This window comes from Nansenia antarctica (assembly GCF_963989245.1).
Source record: "Nansenia antarctica genome assembly, chromosome: 4".
NCBI lineage: Eukaryota > Metazoa > Chordata > Actinopteri > Argentiniformes > Microstomatidae > Nansenia > Nansenia antarctica.
This window is the reverse complement of record NC_137689.1, coordinates 8,986,679-9,008,741: the sequence shown is the minus strand read 5'-3', so window position 1 is coordinate 9,008,741 and position 22,063 is coordinate 8,986,679. Positions and strand designations below refer to the sequence as shown.

The window sequence follows — 22,063 nt, the reverse complement described above, 5'->3', positions numbered from 1 at the left end:
CATGCATTTACCATCAGAAGAGTGCACAAGTTTGGTTATCATGGGAGGTGTGCAAGGAGGAAAGGCCGTCAAAAAAAGTCCGTCAAAAAAATGGAAAAACATCAGGGAAAGACTTAAGTTTGCCAGAGAACACCTAGACAAACTCTGGAACAATGTGCTTTGGACAGATTAATCCAAAGTTCAATTATTTGGGCACAGTAGCAAAAGACATGTTGTTGTTGATGTTTGGCGCAAACCAAAGACAGCATTTGAGCACAAGAACCTCATACCAACTGTGAAGCATGGGGGTGGTGGTGTCATGGTTTGGGGCTGTTTGCTGCAGCAGGGCCTGGTCATCTCACCATCATAGAATCACTATGAACTCTTTATTGTATCAGAGGGTGCTGGAGGAAAATGTGAGACCATCTGTCCAAAAATGTAAGCTGAAGTGGATGTGGACCATGCAAATCAAATCAAATCAAATCAAGTTTTATTTGTATAGCGCATTTCTCACAAGATGTGACTCAATTCTCTTCACATGATGACAGAGCCGCAAGCAGGCAAAAAACCTGTACACTGTGTAGCCAGGAAAACTCCCTTGCAGCCCTCTACTCATAGAATGGCTACAACATGACTATGACCCAAAACATTCCAGTAAATCCACCAAGAAATGGCTCAAAAGAAAGAAATGGAGAGTTCTGGAATGGAGAAAGTCAACGCCCGTATCTTAATCCTATTGATGCTGTGGGGTGATTTGAAACGGGCTGTGCATGCAAGACACCCCTCAAACATCACACAGCTGAAAGAATTATGCATGGAGGAGTGGGAAAAACGTTCTCCCAGTCAATGTCAGAGACTGGCAGAAAAGACAATTGTTTTCATTCGTCCTTTATCTATAGATATTGTTTGAACGAAGACCAAATATTGACATGCCCATATTTCTTTAAAAATAACTAAATATTACATGGGGTGTTCTAATTTCACCTAAATTTCACATGACTGTAAATTCTTTCTGTATGACAAGCTTAATCAAATCAAATCAAGTTTTATTTGCATAGCGCATTTCTCACAAAATGTGATTCAATGCTCTTCACATTATGACAGAACACGCAAGCAGGCAAAGGTAACAAACCTGTACACTGTGCATCCAGGAAAACTCCCTTGCAGCCCTCTACTCATAGAGCGACTACTACCAGTTTGCCTACCAGCGCACAGCAGCGGCCCCCAAACCCCCCCCCCCCCGACCCCCAGCCGCCCCACACACCCAACCCGCCCGCTAAAAAGTGTAGGTTCTGACACCGTGGTTTACTGTGGAACCGGTGCATCCCTAACCTGAACACAACCTTAGGTCCCCTGTTTGAGAACGGATTAAAAATAGCACAGTACTTACTACGCTATTAAAAACCAAAGGTGATCGAGCATTCCAATCCGTGGCTCCCAAATCCCAGATCCCTTGGATCTTAGATCAGCGGTCTCGGTCGAAGCGTTTTAAAAAACAGCTCAAGACTGTCCTGTACTTGGCTAACCCCAAAAGCCTGTCTTTTTGTGTCTTGTTATTATTTGCTGTACACTTGTTATTATTTTCACTTGTTTACCTATTTATTTTAACCTGCTATTACTTTTGCTCTTTAATTATGTTTTGCATAGCCTATGTAAAGCACTTTGTGACCGCTGGTCTGTGATAGGTGCTATAGAAATAAACTTTACTTACTTACTTACTATTAAGGATGTTGATATGCTGACTCGCATTCTGCTGTTATCACCTATTCTGTTATTGACAATCTGACACTATTGTACATAGACCTACAGCTATTATTGATTGTTCATATATCCCGGTTATTCTTTATTGATTATTGTTTATATCCTGCTTATTCTTTATTGATTATTGTTTATATCCTGCTTATTCTTTATTGATTATTGTTTATATCCTGCTTATTCTTTTTTGATTATTGTTTATATCCTGCTTATTCTTTATTGATTATTGTTTATACCCTGCTTATTCTATTATTGATTATACCCCGCTTATTCTTTATTGATTATTGTTTATATATATTCTATTATTGATTTTGTATTTCTACTTCTTAACATTTTTGATTTGGTATTTCTACTGCAAAGCCTAATTGAACCTGAACCCAATACTTTTACTCCTTGTATCCATACATTGATGTAATAAAAGCGGTTCTGGTTCTGGTTGTGTAACGTACCTCTCTGGCAGTAAGAGCGTGCTCCCCAGCCAGCAGCAGCATGCTCAGCCCCCCCATCTTTGTCGGATCTGAGGAGGCAACAAAAATGGAGGGAAATTTTAAAAAATGTCTGCATTCAAATCAAATCAAATCAAGTTTTATTTGTATAGCGCATTTCTCACAAGATGTGACTCAATGCGCTTCACATGATGACAGAGCCGCAAGCAGGCAAAGGTAACAAACCTGTACACTGTGCATCCAGGAACACTCCCTTGCAGCCCTCTCTACTCAGAGCGACTACTACCACTTTGCCTATTGATTTGCATTCATTCAACAGCAGCAATACAGAGACATTACCGTACTGTCATATTATACTAGTTTTATAAGCAATGTGCCACATAATGGACCTATTTTTAAAGATGACAAGAATAGTTCATCTAGAAGCTTTTCACCATCAGATATTAGCGAGTTGTTTGTCGAGTTTTCTGCCTGTAGTGAATTTTGCTGTGATATGATTGGACAATTTCTATTTTGGGGCGTGGCTTAGCGATAGGTCCATTGCTGCCAACCCACCTGCCATGGCGAAGTTAAGCTGGGGTGTGCTGTCAGTCTTGGGCATCTTCTTGGAGGGGGGGCAGTCCTTGGGGGAGTTGGAAGGGAAGGACCAGACTTTCTTCCGCGTGTTTCCCACGCCGTAGCAGGGAGGGCTCTTGACGGGCTTGTTGGTGGTCGGGCACCACTTGTAGCCCGGGTTGGCCTTCATGAAGGCATCCTTGTACTGCCAGCCAGCAGAGAGCAGAAGGACAGAATATGAGTTTAACAGGACACAATATGAGTTTAACAGAAGAAGAAAAGGAACAACAAAAAGGTGACAGCAGCAGGTGAAACCGGGAAAAATTGTTTTGACTTTTATTCTGAAAAAGTGTTAATAAATGTCAACGTTGTTGAAAATCAATGACATACTCGCTAGTCAAGCCAACATATTGCAACGCAATGGATTCGGTGTGTAATCCCCTCACTGATACCTAGTTAACTGTAACACTACTTTACATTGTAAAGCTCATTTGCCAGCTATTGCACTTTAAATATTTTACTGTCCTGGATACTAGATTTCAGGGGTAACCAGGCCCGCCGAGATCCAAGTTAGGCTTAAGGAAGGGACAGTAGGTCCTGGATACTAAATTTCAGGGGTAACCAGGCCCGCCGAGATCCAAGTTAGGCTTAAGGAAGGGCCAATAGGTCCTGGATACTAGATTTCAGGGGTAACCAGGCCCGCCGAGATCCAAGTTAGGCTTAAGGAAGGGACAGTAGGTCCTGGATATTAAGGGGTAACCAGGCCCCGGTTGAAATACCCTGCAACCAAGTGAGAGGGCAGTACATTGCGGGTGGGGTAGCGTGTACCACAGGTGCAGGTCCCATACTAGCGTGACTACACTCACTGAGGGGGCTAAAATAATATATAGTAGTGTATGAATGTATGACATGTATCACATAGTGTGTAAGAAATGTAAATCTTTACCTTTTATTTTGACTGTTTTCCCCAGCTTTTATATTCATTCTATGCTTGTATATGTTTTTATATTCACTTTGTTCTTATTCCTGTTGTAAAGCACTTTGAGCTGCATTTCTTGTATGAAAGGTGCTATATAAATAAAGCTTTACTTACTTACTTACATTGTTAGCAGGCTCTCAAAACAAGCTGTGTTAGTTGACATATGAGTTTAACAGAAAAAGAAAAGGAACAACAAGAAGAAGATGACAGCAGCTGGTGAAACAAGCCGGGAACAAGTCAGCAACCAATCAAATTGTTGTTGACTTTTATTCTGAAAAATGAAAATAAATGTCAGCGTTGGTGAAAATCAATGACACACTAGCCGCTAGTCAAGCCAAAATACTGCAACACTACCGTACATTGTTAGCAGACTCACAAAACAAGCTGTGTTAGTCGACTAGCGATGTGTCATTGATTTTCAACAAGGTTGACATTTATTTACATTTTTCGTCTGCTGACTTGTTCCCGGTTTCACCAACTGCTGTCACAAAGGTTTAACACCTATTCAAGCAAAATGCAGCATAGGCAAAATGCAGAATTCAGTAATAAATACATTAATCATTTGGGGGGATGTTTTTACACCTACTTCAGCCACACACTAATTTTAATTAATTAATTTTGCCATTTAGCAGACGCTTTTAATCCAAAGCGATTTACAATTACGAATTACAGGGACATTCCCCCTGGAGTAACTGAGAGCTAAGTGCCTTACTCAAGGGCACACTAGTAATGGTGTGGTTTCAGGCGGGATTTGAACTCACAACCTTCCGATCACAAGTCCAACTCACTATCCACTAGACCACCACTACCCCTAACACTAACAACCTAGGCCTGACTTGATCCAAACATACATATCACACTTAAATATCTGGCATAAATCATGCAGTTTCACACAAAGCTAAGCATAATAAGCAGCGAAATATAGACATGTACAGTAACAGAGAAAGCTGATGGGTCAGCCAACAGGTACAGTGTATTACTACTTATTAGTAAATCAGTTAGTTATAAGAATGTATGAGACCTTTAGAATCTGTAATCAACACTGCCATAATATTACTATTATCTTTGGGCAGTTTTCCAACAGAATAAAAAAATGGCAGATATCGAAATCAGGATCATTATGATATGTTATGAGGGAAAGGGCGAGAGAGAGAGAGAGAGAGAGAGGGACAGCGAGAGAGAGAGAGAGAGAGAGAGAGAGTAAGAAAGAGACAGACAGAGACAGAGAGAGACAGACAGCGAGAGAGCGAGAGAGAGACAGAGAGAGAGCGCACGAGAGCGAGAACGAGAACGAGACAGAGACAGAGAAAGAGAGAGAGAGAGAGAGAGAGAGGAAGAGAGAGAGAGGAAGAGAGAGAGAGAGACAGACAGACAGACAGCGAGACAGAGAGCGAGAGACAGACAGAGAGAGGGAGAGGGAGAGAGAGAGAGACACACACACACACAGACAGAGAGAGAGAGAGAGAGAGAGAGAGAGACGTGGTCACCTCCTTGGCCATGTCCGTGTACTTCTGTTTCTCCGTGGGCTCCAGCACGGCCCACCACTCCGCCAGGATCTTGGTGGCCCCGCGGTTGTCCAGGCGGGGGTGCTCCTGGCGCACCAGGGAGCGGTGGCGCTTGCAGAACAGCAGGAAGGCGTTCATGGGCCTGCGGGCGCGCTTCTCTGAGGAGTCCTCCTCCCCCACCACGCCCTCCAGCGGCCCGCCACGCTGCACCTCCGGGCCCCGGCTCTCCCTGCACAGCAGAGGCACCTGGGGGCAGACGGAGGAGCATGAATATCAACGATACAATATGTAGGGCGCTTGGTGGCGTAACGCACTAAGACTCAACTGTAACCGCAGGATTCCCGGTTCGATTCCGGCCGTGGACATATCCTGCATGTAATCCCTTCTCTCTCTCTCTCTCACCCATCCTTCCTGTCAAATCTCTACTGTCTCTATCACAATACATTATTGGGACTGCCCCACAAAACAAAACAAAACACAACACTGTATGTGACAAGGGTCTGGTGAATGGGGTAACAAGTCGGCAGTCGATTTAATGATCAGACTCTTATTTGGAAAAATGTTAATACATTTCAGCGTTGTTGAAAATCAACGACACACTCGCTAGTCAACTAACACAGCTTGTTTTGTGAGCCTGCTAACAATGTAAAGTAGTGTTGTAGTTAACTAGGTAGCAGTGGGGGATTACTCACCCAATCCATTGAGTTGCAGTATTTTGGCTTGACTAGCAAATTTGTGTTTGTATTTCTGTATTTCAAAATAAAAGTCATTTTGATTGGTTGGCCCTTTCACAAGACCGTGTCACATATATCGAGAAGTAGCTTTTATTTCAAGGCGTAAAAGTGTGGCCGAATGTGACTCTTGAGGGATTGATAATTATAACCCTAGATTAGGGTTGGGCAGTATGCAACTTCTGACAGCGTTAAACTGTCCCCAAATATAACCGTGGTATTTGGGCATTCCCGCGGGATTGAAAATCACATTGTAGGGATTTGAAGGAGCCACCAATTTCAAATGATGAATTTGTGACAGTGGCTTGTGAAAGGTGGACCAAAGCCCTAACACTTTCCACGCTGAAAAAAACCAACAACAAAAAAACAAGTAAAAATACTTTTGGTTGGTTATGAAACCATGGTAGGACATTCCAGTCCCATTACTGTATCGTTACATATGCCTTGTTCTAGTGCAGGGTCTACCACCATAGCCAGGAGGGGGGGGGGGAGTACTGAAGCTGACATTTTCATAAAGGAGTGTGAGGTCACTTCATAATATCCATAATATAACACTAACAATATACCCTCGTAAATGTATCATGGAGCTTCACTTAAGCAATATCACACGAGAGGGAGTGCTGTTATACTGAATATCAGTTATGCTGATATTCAGTATAACAGCACGACCTCAAGGCAAGGCAAGGCAAGGCAAGGCAAGTTTATTTGTATAGCACATTTCATACAACAGGGGCAATTCAAAGTGCTTTACATACATTATTTAAAATTACAGCAAGAGGAGCATAAGAAAATAAAAATTACAATGAATAAAAGCAAATATAAGAAGTAAATAGATAAAACATTTAAAAAGACAATAGTTTACTTATTATTAATATTCTTTAGGTTATATCATTTATTTATTGTTTAGGTTTTTTTCCTTTTTTGTGTGTGTCTTTTCAATTGTTAGGGATGGGGTTATGGGCGGGAGAACAGGGTGAAAATGTTTGCTGTGTTTTGTACTGTTGTACAATTTGATGTGATTTTGCAAACTGAAAAACAATAAACATATTGTAAAAAAAAAAAAAGACAATAGTTAATGGAAAAAAGACATTGATAGAAGTGTTTGTGTTTAATCATAACTGGTGCAAAACATGAAGGTTTTTAGCTCAGATTTAAATATTTTAAGTAGGGATGTCCCGATCCCACTTTTTCACTACCGATACCGATACCGATACCTGGGCTTCGGGTATCGGCGATACCGATACCGATCCGATATTTGTATAAATTTTTTGACCCCTGAATATTTATTTATTTTTTTTTTTTTTCCTAACACCAGGGGAGCCACCCCTCCTAAATTTCGTTGTTTGGTACCTGTACTGTAGCAATGACAATAAAGACCATTCATTCATTCATTCATTCAAATACCTCCCCAGTATATAGTCCACACCAACAACAGTTAAATTAAAGACTGCCAGCCTTTATTAAAGCAACAAATGCGACGTGTTGTGGATTGGAACTACGGATCATAAGCTTTCAAATGATGTGTCATACATTGAAATCCGAAAAAATATGAAGTTAGAGTAATTTGAATGTTGTTAGACGTCAGGCACATAGGGTTAACCTCTTTGTAATGAAACCGGAAGCACACAGCGCAGCGCTATGCGCATTTTAAGCGCATATAGGACTCGCGTGAAGCGCTATGCGCATTTTAAGCGCATATAGGACTTGCGTGAAGGATTTCTGCGACACGTGTTTCTGTTCACTGTTTTTATTCTCTCATCGCTTATACACATAAGTTTGACTGCGGATGACAGTAGGATCGGATCGGAGCCTTTTTTTTTTCTGGTCCGATCTCCGATCCAGCATTCAGGACCAATATCGGGTCGATATCCGATCTCAGTATCGGATCGGGACATCCCTAATTTTAAGGGTTTGGGCCTGTTTGATTTCTTCAGGGAGTTTGTTCTAGTAGCATGCAGCAGCGTGACTGAAAGCTGCTGCACCGTGTTTTGTTTTTACTCTTGGAATTATTAGCTGATTTGTCTCAGCTGACCTTAGGGACCTTGCGGGAATATAGGGTGGGTTCTGATGTATTTTGGTCCAAGACCATTTTGTGATTTGTATGTAATTAGGAGGATTTTGAATTCCATTCTCTGAGAGACTGGTAGCCAGTGCAGGGATCTCAGGATTGGTGTAATGTGTTTTTGTTAGGACCCTAGCAGCGGCGTTTTGGATGAGCTGCAATTTACGAACAGCTCCTTTAGATAGGCCTGTTAGTAGACCATTACAATAATCAAGTCTACTCGAAACAAATGCATGGATGAGTTTTTCAAGGTCTTGCTTGGACATGAAACCTCTCATTCTTGTTATGTGTTTCAGGTGATAGTAGGCTGATTTAGTTAGAGTTTATGTGGCTGTTGAAGTTTAGATCGGAGTCTAGAATTACACCAAGATTTCTGACCTGTTTTTTAGTGTGAAGAGAGAGAGAATCAAGTTTTGCACTGACTTTCGATCTTTTGTCAGGTGCACCGAATACAATTATCTCTGTTTTGTCCTTGTTTAGTTGGAGGAAGTTTTGTGTCATCCAGGCGTTTATTTGCTCAATGCAATTACAGAGATTGTCAATGGGAATATAGTCGTTCGGTGAGAGGGCTATGTAGAATTGAGTGTCATCCGCATAGTTGTGGTAGGCAATTTTGTTCTTTTTTATGATGTGTCCCAATGGAAGCATGTAGAGATTGAATAGAAGGGGGCCAAGGATTGACCCTTGGGGAACCCCACATGACATTTTAATTTGGTCAGATACAAAGTTGCCAATGGAGACAGTAGCTTCTGTCCTGTAGGTAGGATCTAAACCAGTTTAGGGCAGTGCCCGAAAGTCCTACCCAGGTTTTTAGTCTATATATTAGAATGTCATGGTCTACAGTGTCAAAGGCAGTCTGTGTTTACGCGAATGTCATTAAGGACCTTAATAAGGGCCGTTTCAGTGCTATGTAGGGGGAGAAAGCCTGATTGAAAGTCATCAAAGAGATCATTTAGGGTCAAATAATTGCTAAGTTGTTCGTGGGCAACCATTTCAATAATTTTTCCTGGACAGGGAAGGTTTGATATGGGTCTGTAGTTGTTTAGTACAAATGGGTCTAGGCCGTTCTTTTTTAGTAGAGGCTTAATAACTGCAGTTTTCAGGGCTTCAGGGAAGATTCCTGATGAAAGGGAGGTGTTAATTATTTGTATTAGTTCGCCTGCCATGCAGCTAAATATGTTTTTAAAAAAGCTTGTTGGCAGGACATCAAGGGCACAGGTGGATGGTTTAAGACGTGACATGATTTTATCTAGGGTCTTGTAATCAATTGTGATATTGCTTTTATACAACAGCTCTACAGCGCCATTTATTAGTTAACAGTAATAAGCGACAACAGATTATGATTTGTTTGTTTATTTAATCATTTATTTTGGCCCCGCCAACAAAAAATAGTTCTGCAACTGAACTTCAACTGGACTGTTGCCTAGTAACCTGAACACAAACATGCAGTCTAATTAACGGTCATTTAGTAGAACACCTGTGCGGCGGAGTGATACATGTACGGTAGTTAAAAGTTCCAGTGCTGTTATACTGTATATCGGCACTCATGGAATGCCTCTTGTCCAATCAAATTACTTTCGGAACTAACTGTCGGAACTAACTGTTGTATAATATAGTTCAGTTTGAGCCTGAAGAGACAGGTTACTGAACATCTGGAATGTATTTTTTAACATGTTTGTCCCTTTAACAACCCTTTATATAGCCCCAACCACACACACACACACACACACACACACACACACACACACACACACACACACAATGTTGTTCACAAAAGCTGACACACTCACCTTCTCCAGCTCCTCCTCGTCCTCCTCCTCTTCCTCCTCAGAGAAGTCCAGGGCCTTCTTGGAGAGCAGCGGATGCCACTGCAGACACTTACGCTTGGGCCGCTTGCCGCTCACCTCCCCCTCCACGGGCGGCTCCTTACCCCTGCCTCCTCCCTTCATGGCGCTGCTGAGCCTGAGGAAAAGGGAGAGACGGTCACCATTTCCTCACAGGCTGCTTCTCAAACGACACTCGTTTCCTCATATCGTTAGCCTCATAGCATAATTGCATGTCATACCCTAACACTGCTGATTCACTGTGCATTCTGGCCTATGCCATCAGCCTATCAGAATGCTTGTTACATTCCAAAATCACTATCTGCCCAAGTAATCCCTTTGACATTTTTTAACACTACATACAAAGATATAGACTGACCACAAGTGAAGCATGACTTAGGCAATTATGCTATGAGGCTAACGATGTGTGACACGTTCTAGTCTTTTGGTCCTCATATCGGCCAACCAATCAAAATGTTCTGACTTTTCTTTTCGAAACACAGAACTACGTTTCAACGTTGTTGAGAATCACGACACAAACCCGCTAATCAAACCAAAATACTGTAACACAATGGATTGGGTGAGTAATCCCCCCACTGCTACCTAGTTAACTATAACACTACTTTACATAGTTAGCAGGCTCACAAAAAAAGCTGTGTTAGTTGACTAGCGATGTGTCATTGATTTTCAACAACGCAGAAATGTATTCACATTTTTCAAAAGAAAAGTCAGATCATTACATCAGATCCCGATATGAGGACCAAAGCATTAGAATGTGACACATATAACTCACTACAATCCCAGCACTACCCAAAAGTACTTCAGTATGGGCTCCAGTTAAGCATAATTAGCCTTAAAACTAATTATGCTAATAAAAAGTCCCACTCATCATATTTTTATTGGACAGATACAGTGAAGACAGACAGGAAAGTAAGGAGAAGGAGGGAGAGAGAGGGCATGTCAGCAGGGCATGGGCCGGATTCTAACCCATGCCGACATGGGCATATGTGTACTGTAGACCACTGGACTACCCCAGGCCATGGAGGTAGACCACTGGACCACCCCAAGCCTCAATCCTAACTCCAGTTAAGCATACTTAGCCATGGCCAGACTCCTAACCTGGAGTGTTTAACACTACTGCCACCACAGATGCCAACTGCCATCACGTGACACTTTATAATAAAATAATTCTTGAAATCAACGGCCCCCTCCTTCACTGTTTTTAACATGTTAGCGTTGTTACACTTTCAAAATGTGGGAGCATCTTCATGCCTACCATACTTTTCACTCATAACGCCAAGACCTCCAAGTCACGTCTAGCGAGGCGCGATTAGCACCTGTTGTTTGCGCTTCACCCTCGATTTACCCTCAAATCGAAACTGACCTCACGGTTATGAATGGCTTACCTACACCTCGTTCCAAATTATTATGCAAATTATATTTTTCTCAGATTTTCCTAAATAGTCGATGCAAATGACAATCAGTATAATTTTCAAGTCATCAACCGTTGGAGTATAATTCAAATTTTATTGAACAAACCTCCCAATGATAGCAGTATTTTTTTTTTAAATAAAAAAACTCAAAATGCACTGTTCCAAATTATTATGCACAACAGAGTTTCAAAACATTTTGTAAAGGTTGTAAAGAACTAAAAATGGTAATTTGATGAATTTAGGGTTAGGAGGTCATATTTACTGAAATCAAAAGCTATTTCAAACAAAAACATCTTAACAGGTCAAGTTACATGTTAACATAGGACCCCTTCTTTGATATCACCTTCACAATTCTTGCATCCATTGAACTTGTGAGTTTTTGGACAGTTTCTGCTTGAATTTCTTTGCAGGATGCCAGAATAGCCTCCCAGAGCTGCTGTTTTGATGTGAACTGCCTCCCACCCTCATACATATTTTGCTTGAGGATGCTCCAAAGGTTCTCAATAGGGTTGAGGTCAGGGGAAGATGGGGGCCACACCATGATTTTCTCTCCTTTTATGCCTATAGCAGCCAATGACACAGAGGTATTCTTTGCAGCATGACAGTGGGCTCAGAAATACATGAAGACTAATTTCCAAACAGTCTTGTTTACTGATGAGTGCCGTGCAACCCTGGATGGTCCAGATGGATGGAGTAGTGGATGGTTGGTGGATGGCCACCATGTCCCAACAAGGCTGCGACGTCAGCAAGGAGGTGGCGGAGTCATGTTTTGGGCCGGAATCATGGGGAGAGAGCTGGTAGGCCCTTTTAAGGTCCCTGAAGGTGTGAAAATGACCTCGGCAAAGTATGTAGAGTTTCTGACTGACCACTTTCTTCCGTGGTACAAAAAGAAGAACCGTGCCTTCCGTAGCAAAATCATCTCCTCCATCTTCATGCATGACAATGCACCATGTCATGCTGCAAAGAATACCTCTGTGTCATTGGCTACTATAGGCATAAAAGGAGAGAAACTCATGGTGTGGCCCCCATCTTCCCCTGACCTCAACCCTATTGAGAACCTTTGGAGCATCCTCAAGCAAAATATATATGAGGGTGGGAGGCAGTTCACATCAAAACAGCAGCTCTGGGAGGCTATTCTGGCATCCTGCAAAGAAATTGAAGAAATTCAAGCAGAAACTGTCCAAAAACTCACAAGTTCAATGGATGCAAGAATTGTGAAGGTGATATCAAAGAAGGGGTCCTATGTTAACATGTAACTTGACCTGTTAAGATGTTTTTGTTTGAAATAGCTTTTGATTTCAGTAAATATGACCTCCTAATATGACCTCCTAACCCTAAATTCATCAAATTACCATTTTTAGTTCTTTACAACCTATAAAATGTTTTGAAACTCTGTTGTGCATAATAATTTGGAACAGTGATTTTGAGTTTTTTTATTTAAAAAAAAAATACTGTTATCATTGGGAGGTTTGTTCAATACAATTTGAATTATACTCTAACGGTTGATGACTTGAAAATTATACTGATTGTCATTTGCATCGACTATTTAGGAAAATCTGAGAAAAATATAATTTGCATAATAATTTGGAACGAGGTGTATTTCAACCATAATGGCTATCGGCAACATTTACAGAAATACAATAGCTTTTATTTGCGTGACCGTGATTAGCTACATGTAAACAGAACCGTGCGCCCAAGCCTCTAAAGCAGGGGTCCCCAAACTCCGGCCCGCGGGCCGGACACGGCCCACCCCCACACTTGGACCGGCCCTTTGAACAACGTCAATTTTCTACAGGCGTTGCACTCGGTGGATTTCTGTCATTTCTGACTGCAATAGCGGCACTGCGCCGACGTGGTGGCGGGGGCGCTGTTTCGCAAATAAGTTATCTTTCGTTTTTGCTAGTGAAATAGCTGATAGTTGATGTTGACTGCTCAAGGAGAATACATATTTGAAAGTACAGAATGCCTGAGAGCCTTATATTGCATTATATTACATTATATTTTGATCATCTGGTGCCTGAATATTGTGTTTTCCTTTGCATAAATAATGACATTTCCACCATAAATTGATGCAGAAAGGTCACAAATTGGTGCATATCAATTCACCAGAATGGTAGAAATTAAGTGTTTGATGCTCGTTTAAGGACCCCCAGACAGCCCTGCTTCATGGGTCCCCCCGTGTATGATGAGGGTCCTCCCTCATGTATCAGACTGTAAAACTGATTATATTTCATTGACATATCACTATAGGTATAAATTCCATCCAAATTCAACTGTTTAGACTTTGTTTGCATCCACCAGTGCTCTCCTGCGCGCAATTGCTTTGCGCAACCGCCTCCATTTCACTCCGTTCCATATTATTTTATGTTAGAGACCGACCCAGGCCCCCCATCACAGAAAGGAAAAATGATGTGGCCCTCACAGAAAAAAGTTTGGGGACCCCTGCTCTAAAGAGACAGCCTCCATCACACCCTGATGAAGACCTGGACAGAACAAATAGAGGAGGGCTTAGTTTTTTTTATTTAGGTGATATAAGCAGTCAGTCAGCTGTGATATCTAATCTGTGTGTTTAATACACAATGACAGGAAAGAGATCTGATCTGAAGGCAGCTTTGGAGGGGCTACAGGAGGTTGACAGTGATTCAGACTCAGATGAAAGGCCTGGTGAAATGCCTGCTACCATCACCGATGGTTAGGGATTAGGGGTGGAACGGTGCACAACCATTTCGGTTCGGTACGTACCGCGGTTATGAAGTCACGGTTTGGTATGTTTTCAGTACAGCAGGGTACAAAATAACAGCATCCGCACACTCAAACACTGTGCAAAAAAAAACGGCAGGCATGGTCTATGCTGTTATTTTTGCACTCTATTGATACTCCTCAGTTCCAGCACCTCACCAAAGTCTGATCACGGATGAGCGGTAGTATTTTATCTATTTGGTACAGCAGCGTAAATTTTTTTCCCAAAACAAAGACTCACAGTGTGTAATTGATGGACTCAATTCAACTTAGAGTCATTTGTTGATGACATTTGAGCATTTTACCAAATTTTAAGAGTGTCTTAGCAAAGGGTCTGAATACTTATGTACTGATGTAACATGTTTTCACTTTCTGTCATTCTGGGGTATTGTGTGTGGATTTATGGCAAATTCTAAAATGTAATCAATTTCAAATAGTCTTTAACACAACAATATGTGGAAAAAGTGAATACTTTCCGAATGCACTGTATAGTAGGGGTGTTACAGAGATGTCATCATCTGTATCTGTATCTGTTCAACCTACACAATTATCTGTATCTGTTCAACTTACAAAATGATCTGTATCTGTATTCAGATAGAAGACCTGTCTGAACTCCACCACCACCCCTTTCACTGGGGGACATTGAACAATCAGAAACTGAACAAGAAAGAAAAGTGAAAGAAATGTTTTTATAACTCGAAAGATTCCGTCTTTTCATTGGAAATAGAAACTACAGTAAAGATATAGAAAAATATTCTTCAGTGGAAGAGAATAACCTTAAATTCAAAATGATGCTGCATTTTCGTTTCTTAGTGTGTTAACCTTAGCTACTGCAGTCCGATAGGTAAATGTGAATTACTGCTTGCGATGTGAGACTTTCACATCGACGCAGCACTGACTCAGTGGGGACGGCTACTGAATAGCGATCACTTTTTTAAAAATGTGTCGTAAACGAAACGACTAGTTAGTGAAATCAATGTTGCAAACAGAATGGGCATTTTTATCAGAATCGATTTGAAGGAACATAATGGCTGACACACAGAGCAACTTTGGTTAAAATCTATATCTGTTTCCATCACATTATTTGTGCTTTTCAGAAAAACATATTAGTATTCTAGTGTATAGCCACGATGTGCCCTGCTTTACATGTCATGTTCTTTTAGGGATTGGGAGAGCTGCTGGAGAGGCGATGTCCCAGGGGGGAGATGGTGTGTCCCAGGGGGGATGGTGTGTCCCAGGGGGGAGATGGTGTGTCCCAGGGGGGAGATGGTGTGAACACAAGGCCTTGTTTCAACATAATGGGCATGACCGATGGATGTACATGGCGGGTACGCTTGGGCAGGGCGGCAATATAATAATAATATAATATTTTTTCTGTTCTGTCTGTCTGACTTTCTGTAAAATCTGTAAAGCGTCCTTGGGTTTGAGAAAGGCGCTATATAAAACCAAGTTATTATTATTATTATTATAAACTACTTGGTGCAAATCCTATCAGATGACCATGACAACTTCCTTGCTGGGACGTTAAGGGACGCCCACATCTTCATCCAACAATGCAGTACACCCGCTGAAACAAAGAGCATAAAAGCTAGTTTCCAGAGTTACTGGTTTCCCCAACATCCTTGGGGCCATTGATTGTACCCATACACACACTGAATACTTTATTAGGAACACTATAGTAATACTGGGTAGGGCCTCCCTTTATTAGTTGCAGTTGAGTTGCATTTCAACTCAATTTGTAGGAGCTATATAAATAAATCTTTACTTACTTACTAACTTACTAGGAACACTATACTAATACTGGGTAGGGCCTCCCTTTATTAGGAACACTATACTAATACTGGGTAGGTCTTCCCTTTATTAGGAACACTATACTAATACTGGGTAGGGCCTCCCTTCATTAGGAACACTACACTAATACTGGGTAGGGCCTCCCTTCATTAGGAACACTATACTAATACTGGGTAGGGCCTCCCTTTATTAGGAACACTATACTAATACTGGGTAGGGTCTCCCTTTATTAGGAACACTATACTAATACTGGGTAGGACCTCCCTTTATTAGGAACACTATACTAATACTGGGTAGGACCTCCCTTTATTAGGAACCCTATACTAATACTGGGTAGGGCCTCCCTTTATTAGGAACACTATACTAATACTGGGTAGGGCCTCCCTTTATTAGGAACACTATACTAATACTGGGTAGGGTCTCCCTTTATTAGGAACATTATACTAATACTGGGTAGGGCCTCCCTTTATTAGGAACATTATACTAATACTGGGTAGGGCCTCCCTTTGCTCTCAAAATAGCCTAAATTCTTTGTGGCGTTGGAAACATTCCTTTGAGATTCTGGAGATTTTTCAGGTGCACTTTCAAGCTGTGAATCTCCCGTTCTACCACATCCCAAAGGTGTTCAGATCCAGTGACTGGGAAGGCCACTGAACTCATTGCCATGTTTATGAAATTCGTTTCAGATGACTTTTGCTTTGTGACATGGTGCATTATCATGCTGGAAGTAGCCATTAGAAGATGGTTAGCCTACATTGTGGCCATGAAGGGATGCACATGGTCAGCAGCAATACTCAAATAGGATGTGGCATTCAAGTGATGATTGATTGGTATTGGGCCCAAAGTGATACATTTTTCTGAATAAAAGTCCTAACATTTGGTCGGTTCCCCCTTTCACCAGCTGCCGTCACATATCGGAATCCCAGAAGGTTCCACAGCATGAATATGGCAGTGGTGTGCCACACCGATATGTATATTCAATCTATGTCGCCTAATAGATCAGAAGGTATGAAATAGTTCATAGCCAATTTCTGAGACCACTATATTATGACCACTATATGACCAAACGGAATCACTGTGAATTTGAAGTCACAATCACTTTGTGGATTTCCATGGCATGGGGGTTCAATATTTAATCAGAACAAAATTCAGTAGCAGGGGTGCAAACTGGTGACAACATATTTTTTTGCCTGAAAACAAACAAAATGGGGTGGAAGATAGTCCTAGCACTAACAGTGCTACATGGATAGCCTAGCACTAGCGGTGGTAGATGGATAGCTCTAGCATTAACAATGGTCTAACAATGTGCACAACAATGTGCACTGCGCGTGTAAGTAGCGATGGCCCTGACCTTAACACCTGCATATTAACACCTGCATTCATGTAAACAACCTGTTCTCAAAGTAATTATGGGGGTTCCTGCAGGTTTAGGCTAATTTAAGAGTTTTAATCGAGTTTGGAGTTATTTGCCTATGCTCACTTATAAGCATCCAAGCAGAGCTGACATTTGTTTTCTTTATGATGTATTGGATACAACACATTTTATGCACAATAAAAGTATTCTTAATGAAAAGGTGTGTGAGCATTTAAAGGGAAGCCAAGATTTTGCATGTGAAAACAAGAAAGTGTTTTTATATAAATATTTTTGTTAAATTAAACATTTTTGTCAACCATCTATAAAAGGTTTGGATTCAGGCCTATACGAGGAATAGGATGCTATCTGAAAATTGACCACAATGTCAGCCTTGTTATTGTTGAAGAGTGTACCAACTTACTTTGTCAAAAAGCAGTATTCACGTATTCACAATACCTACCTGACTGATTATTGATTGAATTCCAAAGGGGCAACTTTTGAAGCGTGTCTCTTTCAGACAAGAGAGGGCAAGAGGGCATGATGAAAGGGTGATACTATACAGGGGGCCTGTGTACCTATAGGGCAGAAGTTAACCTGTGCTGCTCCTGCTGTACTCAAATTCAAATTTCAAAGATTTCTATCTAGGCGCCCCCGATCACGCTACGCTATGTGATGACCTCTATGATAACAACTGTGCTCATTAGAGTAAAGCTTGTTTCTCACTCCCAGGCAAAGCCTTATCATACAAGCTACAGCCAGATTGTTAAAATGTACTTTAGCAATACAGTGTTATCATTTATGATTATTCAGAAGCTGCATACAATGTCAGTCATTTGTGTCTCACTAGTTGTGTGTTTCCATAAAAGTTTCGAAATGCGAATCATGAAATGTGGAGCGTTTCCCTTAACTTAGTTGGAGGTGCTTAATTAGAGCTTAATTAGAGGTGATTCGCATCGAGTTTATGCGAATCAAGCCGTTTCCATAAAATTTCTCATGCGAATCATCTCAAACTGATGCGAATCACCTCGAAATGCGAATCAGAATGTTTTAGGGAAACGCACTTATAGATTACTAAAAGTAGTACTTAAGAGTGTACCAGAGAGTACTCAAAATCTTACTATGAATTCATCCAATGTATCTGTAGAGTTAAGCCCAATTCCCTGTTGTAAAGACAGTGACTTTTCAGTGACTTCACCTCCCAGTCTATGACGACTATGCCATACACACACACACACGTGTGCACGCCCGCACACATATCCATCAATAATGTATTATTATGAATGCATCATGACATTTGTAAAGGTTGATAATAAAGTAACTATAAGGCTTTGAAAATGCTTTGAAAATACAATCGAGGGCTGTTTTAAAAGGAAAGCAAGTGTCAGCAACAACAAAGATATTTAGTGGCAATAACATTATTTTCTAATATTCTATTATTTGCAATAACAACTTAACACATTACATGATGTGATAGAGTGCAAACAGAACCCTCCCACTTTCATTAAGGACACAAGTCAATTAGTTTCAGATAATGGGCTTCCAGCATCATTCATCCCTCCCAAATTCTTGTTGTTGCAACAAGAAAGCATGTTGATTCTGAAATGCAGTAGCCGGTATTAGCCTACTGTTTTAGTTTTAGATGGTTTCAATGTTGTGGAGGAAATGAACCCACACATTCATTAATCCTGATCACAAGATGAATCATGTTTCTGAGTTTTGCGGAAAACCTGATATCAAATAGCAAATTATTGAATTGAAAACACTAAGGCACAGCTGGTGTGCAGGATTGCTGCAAATATTGAATCCTCGGATAGCTACTAATGTGTGTGTGTCAATGTCTAATGTGTGTAAAAACATTCAAATCGTATAGCCTACACTACTGTTGTCAATAGCAGCTGTCTATTTTGCTGTCACTGTCTTAGACAATTAGGCACAACTGTAAACGCTGTCACCAAACCTGCTCTAAAAACAACCAAGTCTGCTGGTGAAATGTCATGTTGAAATGAGACCACGTAAGTCCATGTGTTTCTGAGGATTTTAAATGATTGATATCATGAGCAACATTGTCGAAAAAAAAACACAAAATAAACCCCTTCAGTGTGTGGATATGAGATGGATTGGTGGCATACTTACTTTGGTACAGACTATGGAAATGCTGTATCTGAATGATGAAGATGAATCTGTCAGTCAGGCTTTGTCATGCGATGATGATGACCTATAAAATACAAGACACTGCTCTCAGTCAAGCAAGCGATACATTTTGCAATGCTTGGTGTATGCACCAAACCACCACAGAACACAGACATTCCTCTGGTTTATTCTTCAGCAAAACATTTAACATCCTTATTATGCCACCACTAAAATGTGACGGTGAACTTTAAAACATTTGTTAGACATACAGTCCCCCCCCCCCCCCTAAAGTGATCAAGCCTAAAACAATACTGGACATTTTTTTAGTGTAGATTCCAATTTTGCTCTGAGCATAGTAGCCTAGGACTATGCAACAACACACACACAGGAACGTAGGCATATGATGACAAGCAATGACCATATAGTTTATAATAATACAAATATCTCACTATCAGGTAGATTCAATAGTTCAATAGCGTCGATTGAGCTATTGCAGCAAGGAGCTTGTTTTCAGGTGAGACGGGTGCAACCCGATTGGGCTGTCATGGACGGAATTATGTAAAGCCGTCACCGCGATGGACCATTCAATGGGCAAAATACATGATTCATGAACAAATATGTTGTCCATCTAACCCCGCTATCTTTGCCAATCAACTAAGCTCAAATGTGCATCTTCGTGCAAAAAATGTCGATGTTAAGGGGGTCTCACAAGACAGACAGCGAATGAGAGTCCATCTTGCTTTGGGGGAAAATGAAGTATTATAAATCTCACTCATGTCAAAACCCGAACGCGTTCATTGACAAAGGCGATCACCGATCACCCCCCCTCGGACGAAATCGGCCCCTTTCATTACTTAAACTAGGGATTTTCCTGCTCAGAGATGTGCGTCGCGATACGTTTTAGTGGGCACGATGTGCATTTCCTACCAGTTTACCTACTAGGGAATAAAAGTAGCTTAGCCTTGTTAGCTCTCAATCTCTCCAGCCCCCGCTGGCTGGACGTGTCCTAGGCTGAACATGCAATGGATCCAAAAAAGCTAGAGAGAAAACATGAGTATCTTTAAAGATCCGACACATAGAATCACCTCAACTTAACCGGCTTTGATGTGTTTCATTATATGAGGTCATCATTCGTCGGTGGTACCAATGTTGCGCCGTGCATTAACACGGGGTAGGGGGAAGTAGAGCTCGTACCGTTTCTCAGAGAGGAAAGCAAATCCTCGCTATGTGTCGTAGTACATGTTGTCTCAGGCTTTCACAGAGTCGTTTTTTTTTTCTTCCAGATCAGTGACATTTAAATGAATGCCAGATGCCATTGAATTTGAAAGCTTTACATTTCACAATATAACCCCACACGTTTACAAACAGAAGCTCTGTGTTGAGAATAAACAATAAACAATAAACAATAAACAACGTTCAACTAAAAACAACACCATGCTAGACAGACTGTACTTCCAGAGAGAGCGGGGCTGGGTGGGGATATATAAACTGGTTACAAATCTCATACTTGGATGACTGAGTGTTTTTTTTTCCACCTAAACGACTCGGGGATTTTGTTTAGGGACAAAATACCAACAAGTTCTCTGTCATGACGGGTATTCTTAATATCAAAAACATACCTCTGATATCCAACTCGAATGCCAGCAGGGCCCTCTCATCCCCCGGCCAGCGTCCAAACCCTTAAAACTTATTGACACATCATAACAGTTCGGCGGCACTGGCTTGTACAATAACACCAACCGGGAACGGGAACACTTCTTGCACCGATCAATGCACCGTCAGTAATACCGTATATATGACAGTCAGCAACCCGATCGCAGTCAATGAACTAGGCAAATGGAGCGAATTCGGTCCAACATTCATTTAAGGGGGAGAGATGTTCCAGTGAACACATTCACGTTGCAGTACTTTCGTTTCCCTCGACCGAATTTCTTCTCATATGATCTTGTCTAATCTAGCTACCCTCCCCCCCACCCGTTGGAGTAAAGTGTTCCCTGTGTGTGCTTTGCCTTTGCGAAGCCTTGTGCAGTATGATGTCCACAGCCCCGAGCAGCCACTAGACTGGCCTATAGCCCTGTCATCACCACTCACACAGCGCACACACAGCGCACACACACACACCACATCTAAAACAAACTTTCTTCTTTTTCGTGCAATGCAATGCAAGTCTTCCGATCTGGTCACTGAAGAAGTGACGCGATTACATTACAGTGATCAACTGATGATTGCATTTAAATAGAAAGAAAGCCACTGTTTGTGTGCACTTCACAGTTCACACAGCTTCCTGGGTGTTGGGTATATGGGGTTCGGAGTAAGTAAGTGTTCCGAAAATGAAGTGGGAACAGTCAAAGTAATGCCAGCACTCACCCGCAACAGGCCGGTCCAGGGAATGTCAAGATTATGTGCGCCGTGGTGCCCAAACGGAGCCGGTGTACACTTCTTTCACCCTATCTTATTATGTGCTTCTCTCTGATCAGAACAGTTTTTGTAACATGCAGTACTGTACATGAGTGAAAAAATATCCTTATCATGTAAGCCCGCTCGTGATTGGACGTCCGCTTGAGAGACAGCCCCGCTAACCACACAGAGAGGACATGACAGTTCAGTATTGTTCCGAAACAAGCAAGATGAATACAACGTCTTAATAATAATATTCTGGACATTTACTGTTATTCTGTACAATTGCCATGTGGCGAGGGGAAGAGTAAGTAATTCTCACCCAAATGATCAGGACGCATACATACAGTGATATAGAGGCGACATCACATCAATGACTTTATG

The 22,063-nt window shown here is 41.4% G+C and overlaps 1 protein-coding gene across 1 annotated transcript in view; it reads right to left on the bottom strand.

Moving 5' to 3' along the window:
• The window catches only part of bbx (BBX high mobility group box domain containing), a gene marked incomplete at its 3' end in the record, with an annotated part of 33,613 nt that extends 11,902 nt beyond the window's left edge, over positions 1–21,711 (bottom strand). Inside the window, exons 1-6 of the mRNA XM_080528109.1 lie at positions 21,650–21,711; positions 19,286–19,384; positions 9,803–9,974; positions 5,202–5,462; positions 2,736–2,940; positions 2,184–2,251 (exon numbers count right to left, since the gene is read on the bottom strand). Coding sequence (XP_080384235.1) covers positions 2,184–2,251; positions 2,736–2,940; positions 5,202–5,462; positions 9,803–9,961 — 693 coding nt within the window. The 5' untranslated portion in view covers positions 9,962–9,974; positions 19,286–19,384; positions 21,650–21,711. The remainder of the gene's footprint in view (positions 1–2,183; positions 2,252–2,735; positions 2,941–5,201; positions 5,463–9,802; positions 9,975–19,285; positions 19,385–21,649) is intronic.
• Positions 21,712–22,063: the final 352 nt, after the last annotated feature.